Genomic DNA, 20,205 nt, shown 5'->3' on the forward strand with positions numbered 1-20,205 from the left:
GTGTGCTTAACTGTAACTGGGAAATTTTTCAAAATTCTATTCTTGGTGTTTTAATATGGGAAAAATTCCTTGTTGCATAAACCAACAAATAAAAAAAGCCAATGCATTTAACCTGGTATTTCTGGAACAAATGTTCCTTGGAGTAAAGCCACAGTGGAACATTTGTTAGTGAAGTCAGGGCTACACTGAGCAAGCCTGAGTGACTTGTCACACTGTATATCAGGTGAAATTATTCAGTGCTTCAAAATATCATTTTGCATTCATTTCCAACACCACTTTTGCTAGCAGTTTCACACTATGATCATCCAGAATTTGGATGGAACCTTTGTAACGTGTGTTATCCTTGGATCCCAACAAGAATGTGCAGAAAGTAAACAGTTTTTTTTTTTTTTTACTGGAAGTGATATTCATATGAATTCTGCAACCACTGATTTTTTTTTTTAATTCAAACATTGTGAAGTCTAAATGTTTGTTGTTGTTTTTTTACATATTTGATCACCTCTGAAAGAACTAAGGGTAATATTGGTTTCATAAAATTTCATACCAAGGATACACTTACAGTATTTGTAGATATAGAAAAGCAACAGGGATACTCTGTGTAGTATTAAATTAATTAAAAGTGTGGTATTATTCATTAAAATTAACTTGATGTAGTTTAATATCTATTAATTGTGTTCCTGATACCTTCCTGTCAAGCAGTATCTGTGAATCAGTCCAATTTTAATTTAGAAATTACTTTTTATGCAACTATCACAAGACATGGTACAATAGATATTCTAATGAAGATAAAATAACATTATCAAATATGGAATACTGAATAACCATCTACCCATTCCCTAACCACTTAATCCACTTCAAAGTTGCAAAGGACAACAGGTGCAAGGCAGGACACACCTTGGATAAGATGCCAGATCATCACGGTAACCTTAAAATCAATTATTTCTATACAATACAATGTCATGTCACATCATTTATCAAAACACTTTATACCATACAGTGTCGCGGGAAGCCGGAGCCTACCCATCAAGCACCGAGCACAAGGCAGGGTACACCCTGGACAGGCGCCAGTCCATCACAATACAATGTGAATCATAAAATTTACCACTTCTGAAAAGTCAGACAAAAACCAGCCGTTAAGCAATGTTTTAAATATTGTCACTGACTTAAAAACTGCACAAATGGTTGAATACACAGAGAAGGTTCTGTCTCCCATAGTTTACAAAACTCAGTTTTGGAATTGCTAAGACCAACATCTTCTGAACAAAGAGCAATTAAATGACTGTCAGTAGATAACAAATACTCACAAAATGTATAGTTTTACAGGTCAGTAAAAAAAATATTAAGAATAATGGTTAAACGGTGCTAACAGGTGTTGATTTAATTAAAAGAAGTAATTGTTAAAAAAAGGTGAACTACAAGTTTTTGGAGTTATAAAGCCACAGCACACATACTGTTACATTTGTTCTCCTAATAATGTTTTTTTTTACCAAAATATTCCTGTTGTTTCTTAAGCACGCATGTGCATCTAATAAGTGGTGTCATGGCATATTAGTTATAACCACTGGCAAACCTGTTGAATGATAATTACGGCAAATAACACATAGAGCTTTTAGAGTTAATTGGAAAATTTAATGAGACTGCAGTTTGGCTGAAGGGGGTCTCCTTTAGGAAAAGCTTGTTTTCAATAAAGCATGCGAACATGCATTCTAATTCTAGTGGGAACCCACTAGAAAAGCTAAGAATAAAAATAGAATCCTGTTCATGTTTGCCTTCTTTGATGTCTTTATACCAGATCATTTTCAGGCATACAGTAACATGTTAAAAATGAGAGGAGCCCCTTAGATTCAAATTTGCGCCATAGAATTCAGGTCGTTTTTCTGGAAGACCATTTGCAATTCGAACCCACTGGGCTTTTCACTTTGTATCACACAACCTGTTGTTTTTAGTTCAGCAAGTCTAAATATAAATCTTTGGAAACTATTTGGGAAATGGAGTTAATATGGGTGGCGCAGAGGCTCAGTGGGTCGGTGGGGCGCTGGGTAAAAGGAGTCTGTATGTTCTCCCCATGTTTGAGTGTGTTTTCTCCTGGTCATTTGGGTTCATTCCACAATCTGAAAATAAGTCACTGGAAGGTTCATTGGCTTCAGAGAATATTGGCCCTAGGCATGTCTGTGTTGGTATCAGTTTGTCAGCCCTGTAATGGAATGGTGTCCAGTCCAGGGTGTACCCTGCCTTGCATCCATTGCTTGCCTGATCAGGCTCCTTCTTTCTTGTAGTGGAAAAAGAGGAAATGGATGGATGGAGTCAATATGATATACTATATACAACAAAAATAAATATACAGTATAGTTCATACTGTGTATGCACATGTTAAGTCTATAGTATAAACTGATTATAGAGATATTGTTTTGGATTCTAAACTAGAATATATCATTAAATTGATGCAGCAAAATTGATGGGATATTGAAAAAAGACAAATAGGCCCTACTGTATAATATATTTTGGCAAGCTCTATAAAATCTATTGCCTTCCTGAAATTGCAACATCCTTGTGTTTGCCTTCTGGGTAATACATATAACTTTGCTGCAAGTGTGTAGTAAAACAAATTAGCTATGTCACTCTAGCACAGCGTAGAATTAACACACCTGCTGGAACATAGCCCAGTATTTCTCTGGGGGCTGCTGCCACACTTTTTTGCAACTCTGACAAGGCAGAGATTTCTTTGAATTAATTTCACACTTTGTTTGTATTTTAACTAATTCATTATGTCATTCTTACTTTTTTATGTTTATCGCGTGATGGTTTCAAAACAATACTTAACTGTAATTGGATCCTGACTATTATTTGTCATCGTTCATTGTTATAACTTTCATGGGCATGTTCACACAGATGTGTATTTAGAGCTGAGAGCAGGGAGAACTGTTTTATGCAAAGCAATTTCGCTGGAAAACTTCACAAAATAGGTAGATGTGATTCTGTGTCCAATAAGCAACTTCCAACCAAAACTGCACAATAGTTCAGATGACCTCTTAATTTTCTTGGTTTCACCTTTTTGTTAATTCCAGAAATACTTCTATTTTGATATCTATTTTCAAACATGAATAATACCATAAGCCAAGCTGTCCCAAGAATAATAATAAAAACAAAATTACTCAAATCAATTGTAGCTCTGAAAAAGCTTTGAAAAAACTATACTTCAAAGGAGTATACTGGAGAAGAGAAGGTGCATAAAAGTAAAAATACATCCCAGATTACTGTATTTTTCTTTTACATTTATGTTCTGTTTAAACAAAGATGTCATGTAGTCCATATTTTTTACCACAAGCAGCAGCTAAGGAACACATTAATTAGACCTTGCTCAGGTGAATCTGTCCAGGTGGACAGAAAAAATGCAAATAATACACAAGACCAATGTCATAAGTCACACTTTTAGTTTTGCATAAGTCCAACACACTTTCAAAGTTGGGTATTCACTTGTTACGAGGTGTGTTGTTGATACCTGTTTGTAGTAGGTGGACAGCATTGTCTCAGCACTACAAACCAGAAAGAATTACAGTCACATTTTTCTTTAATAGCAAAGCTAATTTCAACTGGTCTGATGGACTGCAAAATTACCGATGCACTGTATGTAGTTATACATAACATTTCTTTCTCTGAGAATGTTTGGAAGCTCATTTTAAAAATAAAAGAAATTTGATCATTCTGTATCTAATCATACAATTATGTATACACACCTTGTGCTCATTCAGAGTACAGAGCGACATTGCTGGTTTGAAACACAGCTACCTTTATCGATAACGGCAATTTTTTAAACAAATACATAAATATTTTCAAGCACTTCAGCAGTGATGGTATCAACAACAGTATACCTTGAATGACTGACAACACATGAGTTTGCTGTGTTGTCAGCATGTAACCATGTAACTTACCACAATAAGTGACAACCCCCCTGTTGGTATTGAGAGATTTACAGTGTGAAAAATGGCAAATGATCTCAAAGTGAATGTTTTGGAGGGAAGTGTTGTGTTCATATAGCTCATATGCTGTGGGTGTAAGTACTGATGTCATGTCGATAACTAAAAATTCCAAACTGAGCATGAATACAGACAAAATAATTGCTAATTTCATTTTTATATAACAAAGCAAAATGTTCTCTCAAAATGTAACAAATCTACTGTATGCATGTTTATCTGATGCCAGTCACGAAGAGTTTTTTTGGATTCTCATTAAAGCATTGTTCTAGCTCGAAAGACATGGGTAGAATGGTTGAGCATAAAACCGAAGGCATGTACTCACTGTATGGCAATGATTAATAATATAGTTGTACAACCTTGGTCATTTTTTTATTGTAATGTGACATACCTCTTCAAAAAAATCTTCAGTCATCTGAAGCAAATATTTCATCTCCATCATTTCTGTGAAGTTCTGTTTCAGGGCTTCATGATTCGAGTTGATCTCTTTTAACTCTTGTTCCAGTTTTTGAAAAGTAGCCTGCAAAGAAAAATGAGGTCAATGGAAGATTTAGTGTTGCTTTATTCAGAGGAGACAGATAGGCCATAAGTTGACTAGTCCTGAGATTCCTACAGAATTATATCACTGAAAAGCCACAATGGGGAGAAGTAAGCATACAAACTGATACAAGGCTGAAAATCTGTTAATAAGAAAATCTCTTTTATGTACTGTATGTAAGTGGGATCTGCATGGACAGTCAAATCAGAGGACAGAAGCTGATAAACAACCTTTCTCAATTGGATTGCTTGAAACGGATAGAATAAAGGCGTTGATAATAACTTGCTTTTAGATTCACTGGTCACATAAATGAGAAGTTATTGATGAGGTACATTGAGTACTGCACTGAGTCTCCACAAGAAAACAAATAGTTGGTGTACTCTTTTCTTGAAGGCTGTCTGGCTGGGCTTTCACTGAAATGAAGCTGAAATTAATAAATGTGTTAAAAGATGGGGCGTATTTAGTGATGACATTTACTTTTAAATTAAAAAAAATCCATTTGTTTTCTAAATGTTTTATTCAATACAAAGTAAAAGAGGATGGCCTGGCAAGCAATAGACGCAAGGCAGGATACACCCTGGAAGGGACACCAGTTTATCGCTGGGCACACACAAACACGCATACACTCACAGCAGGGCCAATTTTCCCAGAAACCAGTTAACCCCACAGTCCAAAGACATACCCCATGCAAATAGTACCCCACATCTGGAAATGTCCCAGCATTGCAAACAGCAAGTGAGTTTAATTTTACATGAAGTTATTTAGGTTAATTCTTAAGATTAGATATTTGATTATGCCAAATGTTTTATGACATCCAACCTGCAGCACAACTCTTGGATTCAACTCCAGGCCAGCCCATCTTGTAAGTGGAGCCTCTATGAGTTCTCATCATCTCTATGAGTTTTCTCTGGGTGCCTACAGTATCACCTTTCAAAGGCATGCTTGCTAGGTTAATTATTGTCTCTACATTTTTTCTGGGTGTGTGTGTGTCCCATGATTGACTGGCATCTTATCCTGGGCCTTGTGCCATATGTTGACAGGATATGCCCCAGTTTGCTGCTGCCCTTAAAAGGAAGAAGTATCTTTCATGCAATTGATTAATGCAATTTTATTCTTCTGTAAGACATTACATAGTAATGTATCATAGTATTAAATACATGCTGCAGAGTTCATGTCTGAAAAAAATAAATACTTTTTTCATAGATAAATACAATTGAATCTTGATTTTTGCAGTAAGAAAATCACAAAATAGTGGATAGTTGATATTTTAGCTGTATTTTAGGATTTTTTTATATATTTCAATTCAGGAGAATCAATCTTCATGTGACTTACAATTTTTATCACAAGAGAATCAGCTGGTTTTATGTTCTTAGATTTTTTTTACTAATGGTCAAACACTATTACTATGGGCTCATAATTTCACTCTATTACCAGTGTGTAAAATTTGAATGCGTATAGGTTTACATGTCAGGGAGAAATAAAAAGTGTATTTTATTGGCACTTTTTTCACAAATATGTGATATTTGTTAAATGAAATAATGAAGAATTAAAATTGAATAGTTAATAAAGTATCTACATCCTGCTGATTGGTTTAGGACTGTTTAGAAACAGTTGACAACTGGGACATACAATTGATAACTCCATCTGTCCATGGATATCCCCAAGTTTGCTCCCATGAGATCAACGTCTTTCGACAATTGGGCAATAAAGAATGCCCTTTGTGCCTATTTTGTAAAAAAGGCATCAAACATTTAATAATTTAAAATTAATATTATAATAATATTAGCTGCATTTGTTTCGAAATGTAAATGTACTGTACAACATTGCCATCTTCCATGTATCTGTAGGCAGTTAAAAAAAAAAACGTGAATCCAATGTCTGTCTGCAGGGAGAATGTGTACAGCATACTGTAAGCTTTTAAAGGTGTCCCACTACATCGCTTTCAGTGCTGCCAGGGAAAAAGAACCAGACTTCCACAAGCTCTCAGTGACGAAAGAAGCCTCCGAGGCCCACAAGAGCAGAGCTAATTAACAGGACAACGTCAATTTGTGTCAAATTTAATTGGAAGAGTTGTGCTGAATTTAATTGGCAGATGTTTCAACTTCTAACCTTTCCCCTGATCCTCAGCAGGAAAGCGTGGTTTTGTTTCTTTTTTCTCTTAATTCCCCATATTAACCTAAAAGCAGCAATTCTTCTGGGAAGGTTTACTGTACATACAGTAGATCAAATGCACATCCTTATACAGTACATTACTCTATATAGCTCATATATATTAATTTCCTTTTCTTATAGCTAAATCTGTGTACAATTCATTACCAAATAAACCATTAAATATTAGAAATTATTACTTTTTAGTTCAAAATTATTTCACAAAGCTAACACTAGGCCAGTTTTCTGCTTCATGTTGAGCTGATTGAAGTGGATCTAAGCCTTGCACCTGGAGGAGTTTAACTGAAATATTTGCTTCATAAGAGCTTTTTTAAAGACTTTGTAAAAGCTTTAGTTACAAGTAGTAATCACCATCGCAGATTATAGGTTTCTGGGTTTCATAACTGCACTTATTTAGATCTATGGAATTTAGAAGGTATTTCAGGGCCACTGATTAGTGCACTTATATTACAGGGCTCAGTCTGCATGGGATGTTAAGTCTGTAGGTTACATGTCTGACCTCAGACAACACTGGAACTTATTTATATAAAAAGAGTCACTCAGAAAATCAAGATAAAAAGCCTTGCCCAAGAATCCAACAGTGAAGTCCACAGTGTGGGCTTGAACTTGTAATACATTCAGAGCTTCAACAAGCAACTCTATTTTGCACCCAAATGTGCATAGAACTTCATTAATGTTAAAAATTGCACATGTTCTATATGAAAAAAAATAATGTCTTTGAAGCTGCCTTCATAGCAGCTGCAGCCTCAGGATGTAAAATTGGAATTCCAAGATAACTGAAGATTGATGTTAGTTAATTGTTCTCTTGTTAGATACACTGAATTAGTTTGATTAAAAGACACTGTTACCGTTAAATTGCTTTTTTATTTGGCTTCAATAATGGTTGCATTTTTTTCTTTCAGGGGAAAACTAATACCCACCTGTCCAGACAACAGGTACTGCATAATAATGACTCCATTATGAAGAAACTATTTGTGATAGAAGTCTGCAAAGACTATTTTGCATGCAACATTTTGAAACCTTTGTTTTTATTTCTCTTTTGCATATAGCTTTTGTTTAGGTTTAGGTTTTGCCTTCTCTGGACTTTTATGGTTGAATGAGGTTAAACTGAAGCCACCTTATCCCCACACTCAGAAATCACACTCCTCCTTCAATATACAATACCTATGTATACACCCAGGACTTCTGCATGCTCTGCAGCTTTGTCAACAAGCTTATTTAAAGGTCAAATGGAGATAGAGCTATATGCACCACACATAGATCAAATTATTTTGTAAGTACTGTAAAAAGCTAACATTGTCTCAGTGTATGTTTCTATTACCTATCTAATAAATGCCCCAATAAGACTCTCTACATTTGAAGTATCGGAATATTTTGCAGACATATTTGTCCTCAAGGATTGCCATACATAACACCTTCCCTACCCTTTGAACTGCATAGCCTCTTTTTTACATTTTCGAAAAACTGCAAATTAGACATTACCCAGTGATTCTTGTGTTACTGTTGCATATAATATGTGAAAACATATGAAAATATATGAAAAAATTCTAGTATGGATGTGCATTGAAGAAAATGCATTTTCTGTTTTTCTGTGTGAAAATCAAGAGAGTGTTATAAGTTCAGTGATAATTCAGGATACAACCCATATCCTTCAGTATTACAAAAGAAAACAACAGCAAAGAGAAAATTGGTCACAAGCTGATGGAGTTTTTCTCTCTACTGTGCTTCAGTCACTATCCCATATGTGTAATGAAACGACCCATCCACCTAAATATTTGATTGAAATGTCTAATGACATAGTTCCACTGAGTTGAAGTTAATTCTAGCTGACCTGTAAAGGCAAAAGTCTTCAAAATAGCATGCATATGTACAAATTGGCAGGCAATTCATGCTCTTTATAAATATGGAAATGTAACATTTGCAGGTGGCTGGGCAGGGGCACTCTGGACACTAAGTATGTGGGTTATGTTGGTAATGAAAAAATGGTTTTACACTCAGCATGTGTGTTGGACTTTTAAAAGTTTTGAGTAGGTTTGAGTCACAAGTCTTCTAACTTTCTTTTCTTTTTATTCTTAAGAGGAACAAAGATGCCTACCTCTCCCTTTTTTGACATGTTCAAGATATCCTGCCTGCAACTGCAGTTTAGTCCCATGAAAATTCAACGTTATGAAAGAATCAGCAGTTTCAGCCCCTCCAAGCTAAATATGTTTTCCAAATCAGAGAGACTCCTTATATCTTTGTCGTGTCAGGATATTTAGACAGTTTCCAGTGGATGAGAGTTGACTATCCAGCTAATCTGTCACAGACATTATTTATGTAATTTGTAAAAAATATTCTGAATTTGCCTGACCAAGGATGTTATTTTTCATTTTAACCAGCTTTTTGTAGACTGTGATTATGCACAGACAAGTACATGCACTGAGAAGAACTAATAGTCGAAAAGCCTTTTTTTTAGACCTCAAACAATGTTGTTTACCTTTGTTAAGCATTGCATTTGTAGGCAAAAGGTGAAAATAGTAGACAAACAGGATTCAGAATAGCCTCTGATGGCTGCCTGAAGAAATCAATACTAACCCCAAGCTCAAGAACATCCCTGGGACACGGTGCTTTTACATTCTCGCAGCTTTCTGAAATTGTGATGTTGGTTTTTAAGATCTCTTTCTCAAGGAATCCTGAAGGAAACAAAAAAACAAGTGTCTCAAACCTGTCAATAATGCGCTTTATCTTACATTTTGAAGAAAAAAAGAATAAGCTTGGCTTGTGAACTGCAAAATGGTAACTCAATATCTCTTGTGGAATGTGCTTGGCCTCTCAATAGCATAACCAGAGACCCTGAACTCTTAATATGATTGCCAATCATAAACCTCTAACAGACCTCTAAAAAACAAACCTTTCTACTCTTCTTTTGTAGATCACCCTTGCCAACAAAAAGTTTAAAATCATGACAATATAGTTTAAAAGCTGTGAAGATCAGGTTATATTTATTTTACTACTTAATGGCTGATAAAGATTACACTTAGTGGTCTACAGCTTAGTGTGCCAGTGCTAATTCTTATTGAAAATGGTCTGTTCTGGACATGCATGGATGTCCAGGACAGGCCATGCTTCAGTCATGAGGTGGTGTTTTCTGGGACATCTGCAGCTCCTTTCTTTCTCCAAACTTTACCTTTCCATCACTTTGATAAAGGTTATTCTAGGTCTGATCTACAGACCTAATATATAGAACAGACGTAATGTTTTGCAACCATTTTGTACTGTACCTCCAAGCACATTCTGTAGAATGGTGGAAATAGTCAGAGTCGGGGCATTCATGGTGACTGTAGAATGGGATCACTGGCTCACATTTATAAAAAAGTAATCCCTTTTCCATTTAGACAGTGCTATGCATTTCGGGATGTGGCAGCAAATCACCTGCACACCGACACATTCAATGTAATGAAAATGACAACAACATTGACCACTGCAGTAAAGCCGTGTGTACACCTGTTTATTGTTTCACAATATTTAAGACAAACAATATCTGAAAGAATCTAATCCCTGACATTTGGATTGCAGAGGCATTATAAATGAATTATGTTTTTCCTGGTTCAGATCAATACATTTCCAATACTTTTTTTCCAGTTTGATACTGTTAAAAACACGAGACTGCAAAAAAAAAAAAGATGTACAGTAGCATATTTTCACAGGATTCTACAGCAACCAGTTGTGAGGCATGTTGGGTGGGCCTGTCTGGAAATTAAAACCTTATATGAAGCAGTATCTGTGCTAGGTGGCAAATAGGGTGGAGCACAGGGCAATGAAAGTGAATAGAGACCCTCCAGTGAACCATGTGTGGCTGACTGCTGATTACAGGAAGACAATGGCTGGGAGTGTCCACAGAGGAGTCACAGACAGAGCAACCCATTCCTCAATGGAAGCTGAAGAGGCATAACACATCTGGACAGTCTCTTCTTCTCAGTTTGAATGCTTTTATTGTAATATTTATCTGCTTGTAACAGAAGGGTTTGGATATTTAAATCCTAAATATTTCTGCCCAGGAGAATACCAAGTATTTTTTTTCCCTTTTCAACTGGAAACATAAATGTTCAATTTAGTTTTTCTTTGTTAAAACCAGCTATTGATTTTCTCTAAACAGCCTTGTTTAAAAAACAAATGGGATGAAGACTCAGCTTTCACAAAAAAACTTTTTAAAGAGTTTTAAGAATTAACTGGATTCAGACAATGTTTTTAGCTGCATAAATATAAAAATGGGAGATAGTGGGAGCAAGGTTTAAAATAGAAGACCTCATTATAATTTAATTTTGGAAGATCAGTCAAACTGTAAAGATCTTAAAACATTTTTCTAATAACTCTATACACATATTACCACAGCAAAAACATTATTGTCTTCATTGTTAAAACTTTACGTACTGTATATTCATACATAAATATTTTTACATACAGTATGTAGTATCAAAAACAGTTACTCTGGTATTGCGAAAAAATCCCTAGCTTTAATCTTTCATATTGAACTTAAATTGAAAATAATATTTATTTAATATTAGTATTAGCATGAGTTTGAAAGTAAAACTCCCATATCCATGCAATAAATACTGTAGGCACCTACAGTACATTACTCTTCAAAATCTCCAGGTACTGCTGATTCCAGTTACAACTCTACCCAAACCAGTCATATTAATATTTAAAAAAAAATAATTTAAGTTAAGTAGACTAATAAATGTTTGATATTGTTCTTTTTTTAAAAATAGAACAAATCATAAAATATGATTAAAGAACATTGTATGGTGCTTTACTACTGCCTGTTGAATTTCAATCAGCTATGATTCAGAATTATAACTGATCAGCAAAGCAAGTAATGAGCCACTTTGAATTTACAATCTATGCATAAAGTTAGAATAGATTAATCCATTCCAACTTTTGTGCATAGATTGTAAATTATGTCCATCATAAATCTGACCAAAATTAAAAGACATTGATGAGAGAATGCAACTGTGAATTAGTCGCAGAAACACACTCTACTGTATCGTACTTTGATATAAATAATGTCACCATCCACTCCTTTGCAAAACAACCTATTGTACTTAAAAACTAAATCAAATCTCATGTTGCCACCCATTAAATAAAGACAAAACAATAAAATGGTAAAATGGTACCCTTCTCCGTGTAAATAAATATCACACTTACTTACTAACATGCTTGTTGTGTTTTTGTATTTGTTGTTTGCTCTCAGGTTTGCTATCAGTCCATACGTTTTGCAGAATTCTTCTCTTTTTGAGGTGACTGTCCTGTGAAATGTTTAATACTAGCAGCCAATAAACTGCATCAGACAATGTCACAATCAACATGTGTGTTACTTTTCTAAGTAGTGTACAGTATCTGGGTACAATATCTGGTCACAGCTTGGATGTACAGTACTAAGTCAGTTCTCACTTATTCTTTCTGTTCATATTTAACTCAAGCTACTAAACCTCCTCAGTTACATAAACTATAACATGTGCATCATCCTTCAGGGTTTACTGATTCTTATCTTGTTGGCTTCGCTTCATTCAAAACATTTGTGTACCACCATGTTCACCTGGACACCAGTTGCATCAATTGTTTGGCAAAATAAGGCTCCTGCTCTAATAATGACCGCCATCTTCTGAAGATCTTCAATTCTTCATGGGTACCACACTTTCCATAGGTTTAGTGTGTTGCTTTAAAGCCTGCAGTCACGACACTTTGAAACAGCAAGTACTACCTGTTATATGCACAATGCAATCCATACTGTACATCCAAGCCGCAAAGAACACAATGACATAAGTAAATACAGTAGATAAGCAGTATGAAAGAAAAATGGAAAAGCCATGATTGCTTTTGTAGTATTCAGAACCTGTGCTGTGGCAACCCTAAATTAGTTCAGGTGCGCAAAATTAAGAAGCAGCACAATTAGCTGAGTGAACTCTATAAGGACCCGTGGTAAGCAAGCACAAAAGTCAACCATGAAGGCTAAGGAATTTCAGACCAACTCAAGGAAAAATCTGTAGAAGGTCAGAAACCAAGAAAAGGATACAAATACAGTATTTTAAGCTGTAATGTATTTGCACATCTAAGCTGAAGGAAGATGACTGCTTTTCTAATTGATTTCATTGGTGGGATCTAGATCTTATATAACAGAGATAACAGAACACTTCAGCTGGAAACATAACGTCAAAAACATTCAGTTAAATTGACGGTGGGGGAGGTTATTATTTGAACATGTGCAACCATTTAGGAAAGATATTCATTTTTATTTTCAAAGATTTACTTTGTTCATATCACAGTTATGGCTTCCTTTTAGGATCCATGCATTCTAATGAGGATGTTGTAACAGGGTGTGAGACACTCCTTACTTGAGCCCCTGTGGCCCATACAATAATACAATATTAAAATCTAATATAAATACCGTATAAGTACATCTATATACAAGTTAAATGAAGAAACTGAAAGAGTTTATCCAGCAGAATGAGTTTTATAACAACATTTGATCTGACTCAATTTTGTAATATAATTCCTAGACACTGCAATTTACAAAACTAGGCAGATAAAAGTCTCCGAATAAAAGTTGAACTGTAGATAAGAGCAAATTACCATTCGTCCTAAACTTCCCTTTGGACCCAAAATCCAGCACTGAGTGTAAAAAATATTTGGGAATGCTAACCCTAACCCTAGCTGCGGCTTCAACAGAGCAAACCTGCCATCTGTCTCTGAAGCCCTCCAGTCATCAGATTTCAAAATGTGCTGAAAAATTTAAAGTATAAGTCAAAAAGAATCAAAAATAATCGACACAAGCACATTGAAATTGTCTTCAATTATGCATCCCATTTAGGGAAATTTTCAATCAGCTGAAAAATGCAGTGAAAATGGTATTTAAATGATAGGGCATTTCAGACCCGTACAGGGTTTGGGTTACAAAAACAATTATATGTTGACTCCAGTTATACTGTACATCTAGTTGCACATTAAAAGGTAAAATTAAGAGAGTTTATCCAGTAGAACAGGTTTTCATCTGACTCAGTTTTGAAAAACAATTGCCAAACACTGCAGTTTACAATATAAGTGGCCAAAAGTCTCCAAACAAAAAAGTTGCGGATAGGGGCAAATTACCACTCGTCCTAAACTTCCCTTGGGAGCCAAAATCCAGCACTGAGCATAACAAATGTCTATCTAGTGTGAGTATGTTAACCATAACCCTAGCTGTGGTTTCAACAGAGCAATCTTGCCATCTGTCTCTCCACTCATCAGATTTAAAAATGATCCTCAGACCAAAAAGGATGAGTCTAAAACAATAAAAAACATTGAAAAATGGTGTTGGAAATTGACGGTACTCAATAATGTGTGTCCAGCTGAAAAGTGCTATAAAAAGGGCTTTGAAATGAGTGGGCATTTCAGGCCACTGTAGGGTTTGGCTTACAAGAACCACTAAATGTTGACTCCAGTAATATACATCTATTTGCAAGTTAAATGATGAAACTAAGAGAGTTTAAGCTGAATGAGTTTTATAACAACTTTTGATCTGACTCAGTTTTGTAATATAATTCCCAGACACTGCAATTTTACAAAACAGACAGCTAAAAGTCTCAGAATAAAAGTTGTAGATAGGAGCAAATTTCCACTCATTCTTAACTTCCCCTGGGACCCAAAATCCAGCACTGAGCATAAAAAATGTCTAACTAATATTAACCCTAACCCTAGCTGGGGTTTCAACAAAGCAATCCTGCCATCTGTCTCTGAAGTCCACTCATCAGATTTGAAAATGATCCTCAAACCAAAAAGTATGAGTCTAAAACAGTAAATACCATTTAAAAAAACTGATGGAAATTGAGGATCTTCAATAATATGTGTCTTATGCTGTAAAAAGGCTTTTGAAATAAGTGGGCATTTCAGGCCAGTGTAGGGTTTGGGTTACAAGAACCATTAAATGTTGTCTCCAGTTATACTGTACATATTGAGAGCTTTTAGAATTACAACAAATACTACAGGTTCCCATATTTATTAGCTGCAATTTTAATGTGTCTCAGTATATAATGCAAATCCTTTAGGTCAGTTCTGTCAGATCATATGTGTCAAAGACAGGCCATAAAAAGCAGAAAAAAGCTTACGTAGTATCCTTTCCATCTCTTCACATTTTTTTACTTCATTCACAAACCTCTTCTGGAAGGCTACAGTCCCAGGGTTCAGCTAGATGAAACGAATATATAAGTATGGTCAATAATGAGCACTCCAAACACCACAGTTCACATAGACATAACAGAATTTAATATCTTGTAGTTTGCTTATTGCAAAGTTTTTTCATTATGTTTTAAAATCCAAGTCTTGACAGTTATAATAATGTTAGAAAATATAATCAGATTTCAGTATTGCGTGGTAGCAGCATTTGTGTGAAGTAATCAGGACATAAACAAGCAAAACTGGGTAGTGAAATGAGTATTTTTAATATATATTTCACAGTATTTTGCTTTTCTGTCAGAAGTACAGAAGATGGGCTTTTGATTTGATAACAGCAATGATTCTGTATGACAGAAAATCTTTCACAACTGAAAATCATACTTACATCTTTGAACTGCACCAGGCCCAGATCCCCCAGCTCATTTATGCAATAGTGTGCTGATTCTGTTTGGAAGAAAAGCTGAACTAAACACATCTCTTCACTTCGAAAGAAAGAGCCCATCTTGGATCCTGTAATGATGAAAATAAAGAGAGTGGACGATAAGTTTTCACAACCCTCCTTCCTTGCTTGCAGCTTTCCAAACCACCAAATGTTTCAGATTAAAATTTATAAAGGTTTTCATACCAGGTGACAGCAGACTGCTGTTCGAAATGTACTTGAAACAAAGAGGTACTGATTGAATGTCAGAGAATACAAACCAAACAAAGAGATAGAACAGCTGGATCCCCCTGAACAGCAGATTATGGAGTTGATAATTGCATTTTTGTTTTGTGAGACACATTAGCAGAACTCGTTTCAGGGCATATCAGACAGAAGATCGATAGAGTGTTTGCGACACACAAATCAATATCTCTTTTGCGGTCGTGTTTCTGCTCCCCACTCACAGGACAGTTCAAATGGGGTACTGATTTTGTGCTAGATTCATTGGCATACTCATGGAATGAGATTGATAGGGGAGGACGGGAGCAGATGTAAGTGACAATCCTCTGTGGTAAATCTTTAACAAAACCTGAGTAATGTATATTTTTCAAAAACACTCAAAAAATCTACAGCCTTCAAAATTGTGAATTTGAATTGTTTTTAGTAATTTTAATAATTCCTTCCCTTATTCCAAAGCCACTTGTCCTTATCCGGACTTCTCAGTTTTTGGTCTATTGAAATCCACTACAGTATTTTTGGCCATCCACGATCCTTGTTGGTATCTGCCCTACCAGCTTTTAGTTTCTTAGCCTTTGCAGTAATATTTCATTATTGCTTTTACAGATGCATTTTTTTCATTTCTTCTACACTTTTCATTTCTTCTACACTTTTGCACACCTATTTGGTTACTATGTTTTTTATAGCACTTGTACAGTATGAATTTATTTTCCTAATGCCATGTAGTGGAATCCTCAAAATAGTGAGTTCACTGAGTTTTTGATTGAACAAATAATTTGCTTAATTAGGTCATATACAGTATTAAGAATAAAAACCTGCAGATTTTAGTTTGAATGTGAAATATTGTAAGTGGCCGAACTTGAGTTTTCCATCTGTAATGTAACTTTTTTGAAAAAGGTAGCTGTGAATTTGATATCTTTTTCCACTAGTTTAAATTTCTGGTCAGCTGTTTTTCTTTGTTGTAATAACAAGTAGACAAGTAATATTCCTTTGATTAGTAGAAAAGATGCGGGATTATAAAATGAAGCACAACCAGCTTGCACTAGATTTCTTCAAAAAACATAGCTGCCTGATATTAATTACAAAAATAGTGAGGGCCCTGTTTAATATTGTAAAAAGTGGATTTAAGTTGTGATGTATGTTATAAATCATGTTTACAGTTTCACAGTTATATTTTTTATATATCTTGCAGCTCAAGAAAGAGATCCTTATATATCTGTAACATTGAGACAGACAATCCAAGGAAAAGTAGTGTCAATGGTTAGGTTCTCAAAATAAACTGACATTGGGACAGGAAACACAGACAACTATGCCTTTCAACTTTTTGTAATGCACCAAAAAAAGCATTTAGGTAAGGAAATCCAGAAAGACTGAGATATTTTTATAAATATATAAAAATGTATTAAATTGATCAATGTCGGTGCTTAACCTGATTTTGAAATAACATCTCTGGACCAAACACTTTCTATCCAGCCTAACACTTCCCTATACAGTTCGGAATCTTCTGATTCAATTTAGTTGAAAAGTGTATTAAAAATTCCAACTATGTAACATACTGTATACAGTATGATGCTATTTTATATTCATCTCAAATGTGTGCAATCCTGCAAAATAGCATTTGATATACGGGCAGCAGATGTTTTTTTTTAATTACATGCTTTGTTACCAAAATGATGACAGCAAGACGAAAAAGAAAAGGGAATGGTGAGTGCTGAGCCATTATCACAGAATGGTTGATTTGTCAGGAGAGCATCATGGTGTTCAGGGAGTACAATCCAAATGTCCGTTTTACATTAAACATCCTAATTATTACAGTAACTTAGCAACTGAGGAAAGGGCAATTAAATCTGAGAAACCTGCTACAACTTACAAATATTTTGTCAACTAGCTGTAGTTAAAGAAGCAACTGCAAAAAGTTATGTTCTGATGTTAAAGAATGCTAAAGAAGGTTTTTAGTGAAGGAGTAAAAAAAATCTTTGAAAGGATGCATGGTCGATGTTTCTGGCATGGTGTGCTCTGAAAAATTATGTAAATATTATTGATTGAAGAAGTCTTAACTTCTGAGTTAAAGAAAGAACAAAGCTTTATTGACCTTCCCATGTCAGCAAGGACATCAAGAGCACAGGATATGATTTTTGTGAGAGTAACAACTACAAAATTACAGAGATTCCTTACAATAAATTCAATAAAAGGCACAGCAAATGAATCAGTAAAGTACAAGAGACTACCTTGCATTTCTGCAGCCCAGCGCTATATTATACATCAGGTGGCTGTGAGGAAAAAACGATCTGGTTGGTTATCCTGTTGTTTGCACAGCAAAGAAAGCAGTGAACTGCATAAGACTAAAGGGACTGTTTCTTGAAGACTTCTTGAAGACACTTATGTTGAACAACAGGGTGCAATTTATCATACAATTGTTCTTTGGCCTAACTTAGGAAATGAGTTTCAGTGAGCATGGGAGCAAATTAAAGACATTTTCACTAATCTGTACTGTAGATGCTAAGAAAAGTGTGAAGCTTTAAAGCTTCACACTTTTCATGAACAAACACTTTGATTTGAGAATAAAATTAGGTGAAGTTAATTTTATTCTCAAATCAAAGTGTTTGTTCATTCTCCAACACTCAAATACTTGGAAGCAGACCGGCAAACACACAGTTATCTGTAAATAGGTGGCACTGAAAATTTTCTTGTCTCTTCACTTTGAGAAGATCAAAAAGACACTGAAGCTAGTGTCATGCCTAATGTCAATCGACTACAGGAAAGTCGCACTGGAATTATAACTGGAGCTCTTTGATTTCCAGCATAACTCCACTTTGAAGGAATAAATTAGTTCAGAAAAAAAAGATGGGTTTTATGCCTCCTTGAATGACATTGCTAAGGTCTTATCAATACCTAACATGTTTTGCTCTATCCCTATCCACCGCAAGCAAATTGCATAGATTTCAAGCTGCAATACAATGGAACTATAAACTATGAAAAGCATTTCATCCCTGAAATTTAGGACAATGTAAATGCACTCATGGCAGAAAATATACAAATGAAAACCAAGTGGCTTAGAAATACGGTCTATTACATTCAGAAATACAAGTTCTTCATGATTCATTATACAGACATACTAGGGGAGAAATACAGATGTGAACCTGAAGTTTCTTTCTCTCATTTGCTTTTCTGCCTTTTCATTCTGGAATATACAGTAGGTCCCAATGTGAGATCTCAAAGGGTTTAACTTTACATTACTTAAATGTAACGACCAGTTGTTTCCGGACGACATAATCCGAAGAAGTGGGGAAACACTGGGGAAACGTCATGCAGGAATACAGGGCTGAAGACAGGGGGGCGTGTCCAAGGTGCGCTGGTGCACGGGGGAGGTGTGGCCGAGGCGAACAATCCAAAAGAGTAATCCTTAGAGAGTATCCAAACAAATGGGTAAGTCCAAAACCAGGAGATCCATCAAAACACGGAATTAAAACCAGACGCTGGGTCGGAACCGGCGGACAGGGAACGGGAACGGGAACGGGAACCGAGATTAAAACCTTAACGGGACCAGGCGCTTCCAGGTCCCGGACTCGCACGATACGGAAATCAGATGCAGAGCCCCGATGAGCGTCAGCGCCTGGCTTTTAAGGTGGACTGGGAATAGGAATCAGGTGCACAGAATAAAGTCTTAAGTGAAAGGGCTGGAGCACCCTTAAGGAGGGGGGGGGACTATAATCGTGACATTAAATTGATGTCCCCAATACCATCACCCTGACTGCCAATCTGCAGTTTATAGAAGCAACCTACCATTATTAAATTAAAGTTACCATTTATATAAAGCCTTAAGATACATAGTTTGATGTTTATACTTTCCTGTTTATCTTCTTACTTTTCATATGGTCCTTGAGTACAAATACTGATACTTTTTCCAAAAAAGTGTAGACTATTAACATTAGTCATGTACATTAACATTAAGTGGCTAAACTATATTTTATTTAATTCTTTCTTTTTAGCTCCAAAAATAATTTGGTATCCCCATCCCAAAGATTATACAAGACTCAACAAAGGCTCTATTTACAGTAAGTACAAATATTTAAATATGACTAATATTAAAATATGTCATTAGAATAATTTTATTGTCTGTCTTCACATATTTCAGCCTTAGATTCATAGGTTATTATTACATTTATATTTCTGATCTACCATTTGAAAATTATGTTGTAAAATTAAATGTAGAATATGAAAGTTATTTAGTACTATTAGATATCTGAAATTACAAACAGCATTGCCAGGCATAATAAATTCTCAAATTAAGTGGCTTTCTATAAATCCAAATGTTTTGGTCATAAACTACAGAAACTCTATTTTTTTAAAATACTATTTCCAAGAATTAAAGGAGAATTTATATGGCTTATTGGTGGGAAGTTAAGTATTGTAATGAGGCTGAACTTCACCATGAGGTTACACAGGGAATAAAACAGGTTTATTACAGGCTAACAAGAAAAAGAAAAAAAAATACATAATGTTTCATGCTTACACACCTAAAGAAATATCCACAGCCAACACATTTTGTTTTTTCTAATTCAATACTTTCAGCCTGACAGCCTTTTGCTCCTTTATTGTTTTACCATGCTATACATAGTTTAGTTCTTTCCACTTTTTCCAGTTTGACTGAAAACACACTACAGCACTGGGATATAAGCTCC

At 35.2% G+C, this 20,205-nt stretch overlaps 1 protein-coding gene across 1 annotated transcript in view; it reads right to left on the reverse strand.

Annotated features, from left to right (window-relative positions):
• LOC102685667 (V-type proton ATPase 116 kDa subunit a 1) overlaps positions 1 to 15,562 on the reverse strand; it is a 50,287-nt gene extending 34,725 nt beyond the window's left edge. The window contains exons 1-5 of the mRNA XM_015354634.2: positions 15,491 to 15,562; positions 15,251 to 15,375; positions 14,799 to 14,877; positions 9,253 to 9,350; positions 4,363 to 4,491 (exon numbers count right to left, since the gene is read on the reverse strand). Of these exons, the coding sequence (XP_015210120.2) occupies positions 4,363 to 4,491; positions 9,253 to 9,350; positions 14,799 to 14,877; positions 15,251 to 15,367 (423 nt within the window). The 5' untranslated portion in view covers positions 15,368 to 15,375; positions 15,491 to 15,562. The remainder of the gene's footprint in view (positions 1 to 4,362; positions 4,492 to 9,252; positions 9,351 to 14,798; positions 14,878 to 15,250; positions 15,376 to 15,490) is intronic.
• Positions 15,563 to 20,205: the final 4,643 nt, after the last annotated feature.

This window comes from Lepisosteus oculatus, chromosome 6 (genome assembly GCF_040954835.1).
Source record: "Lepisosteus oculatus isolate fLepOcu1 chromosome 6, fLepOcu1.hap2, whole genome shotgun sequence".
In the NCBI taxonomy this organism is placed as follows: Eukaryota; Metazoa; Chordata; class Actinopteri; order Semionotiformes; family Lepisosteidae; genus Lepisosteus; species Lepisosteus oculatus.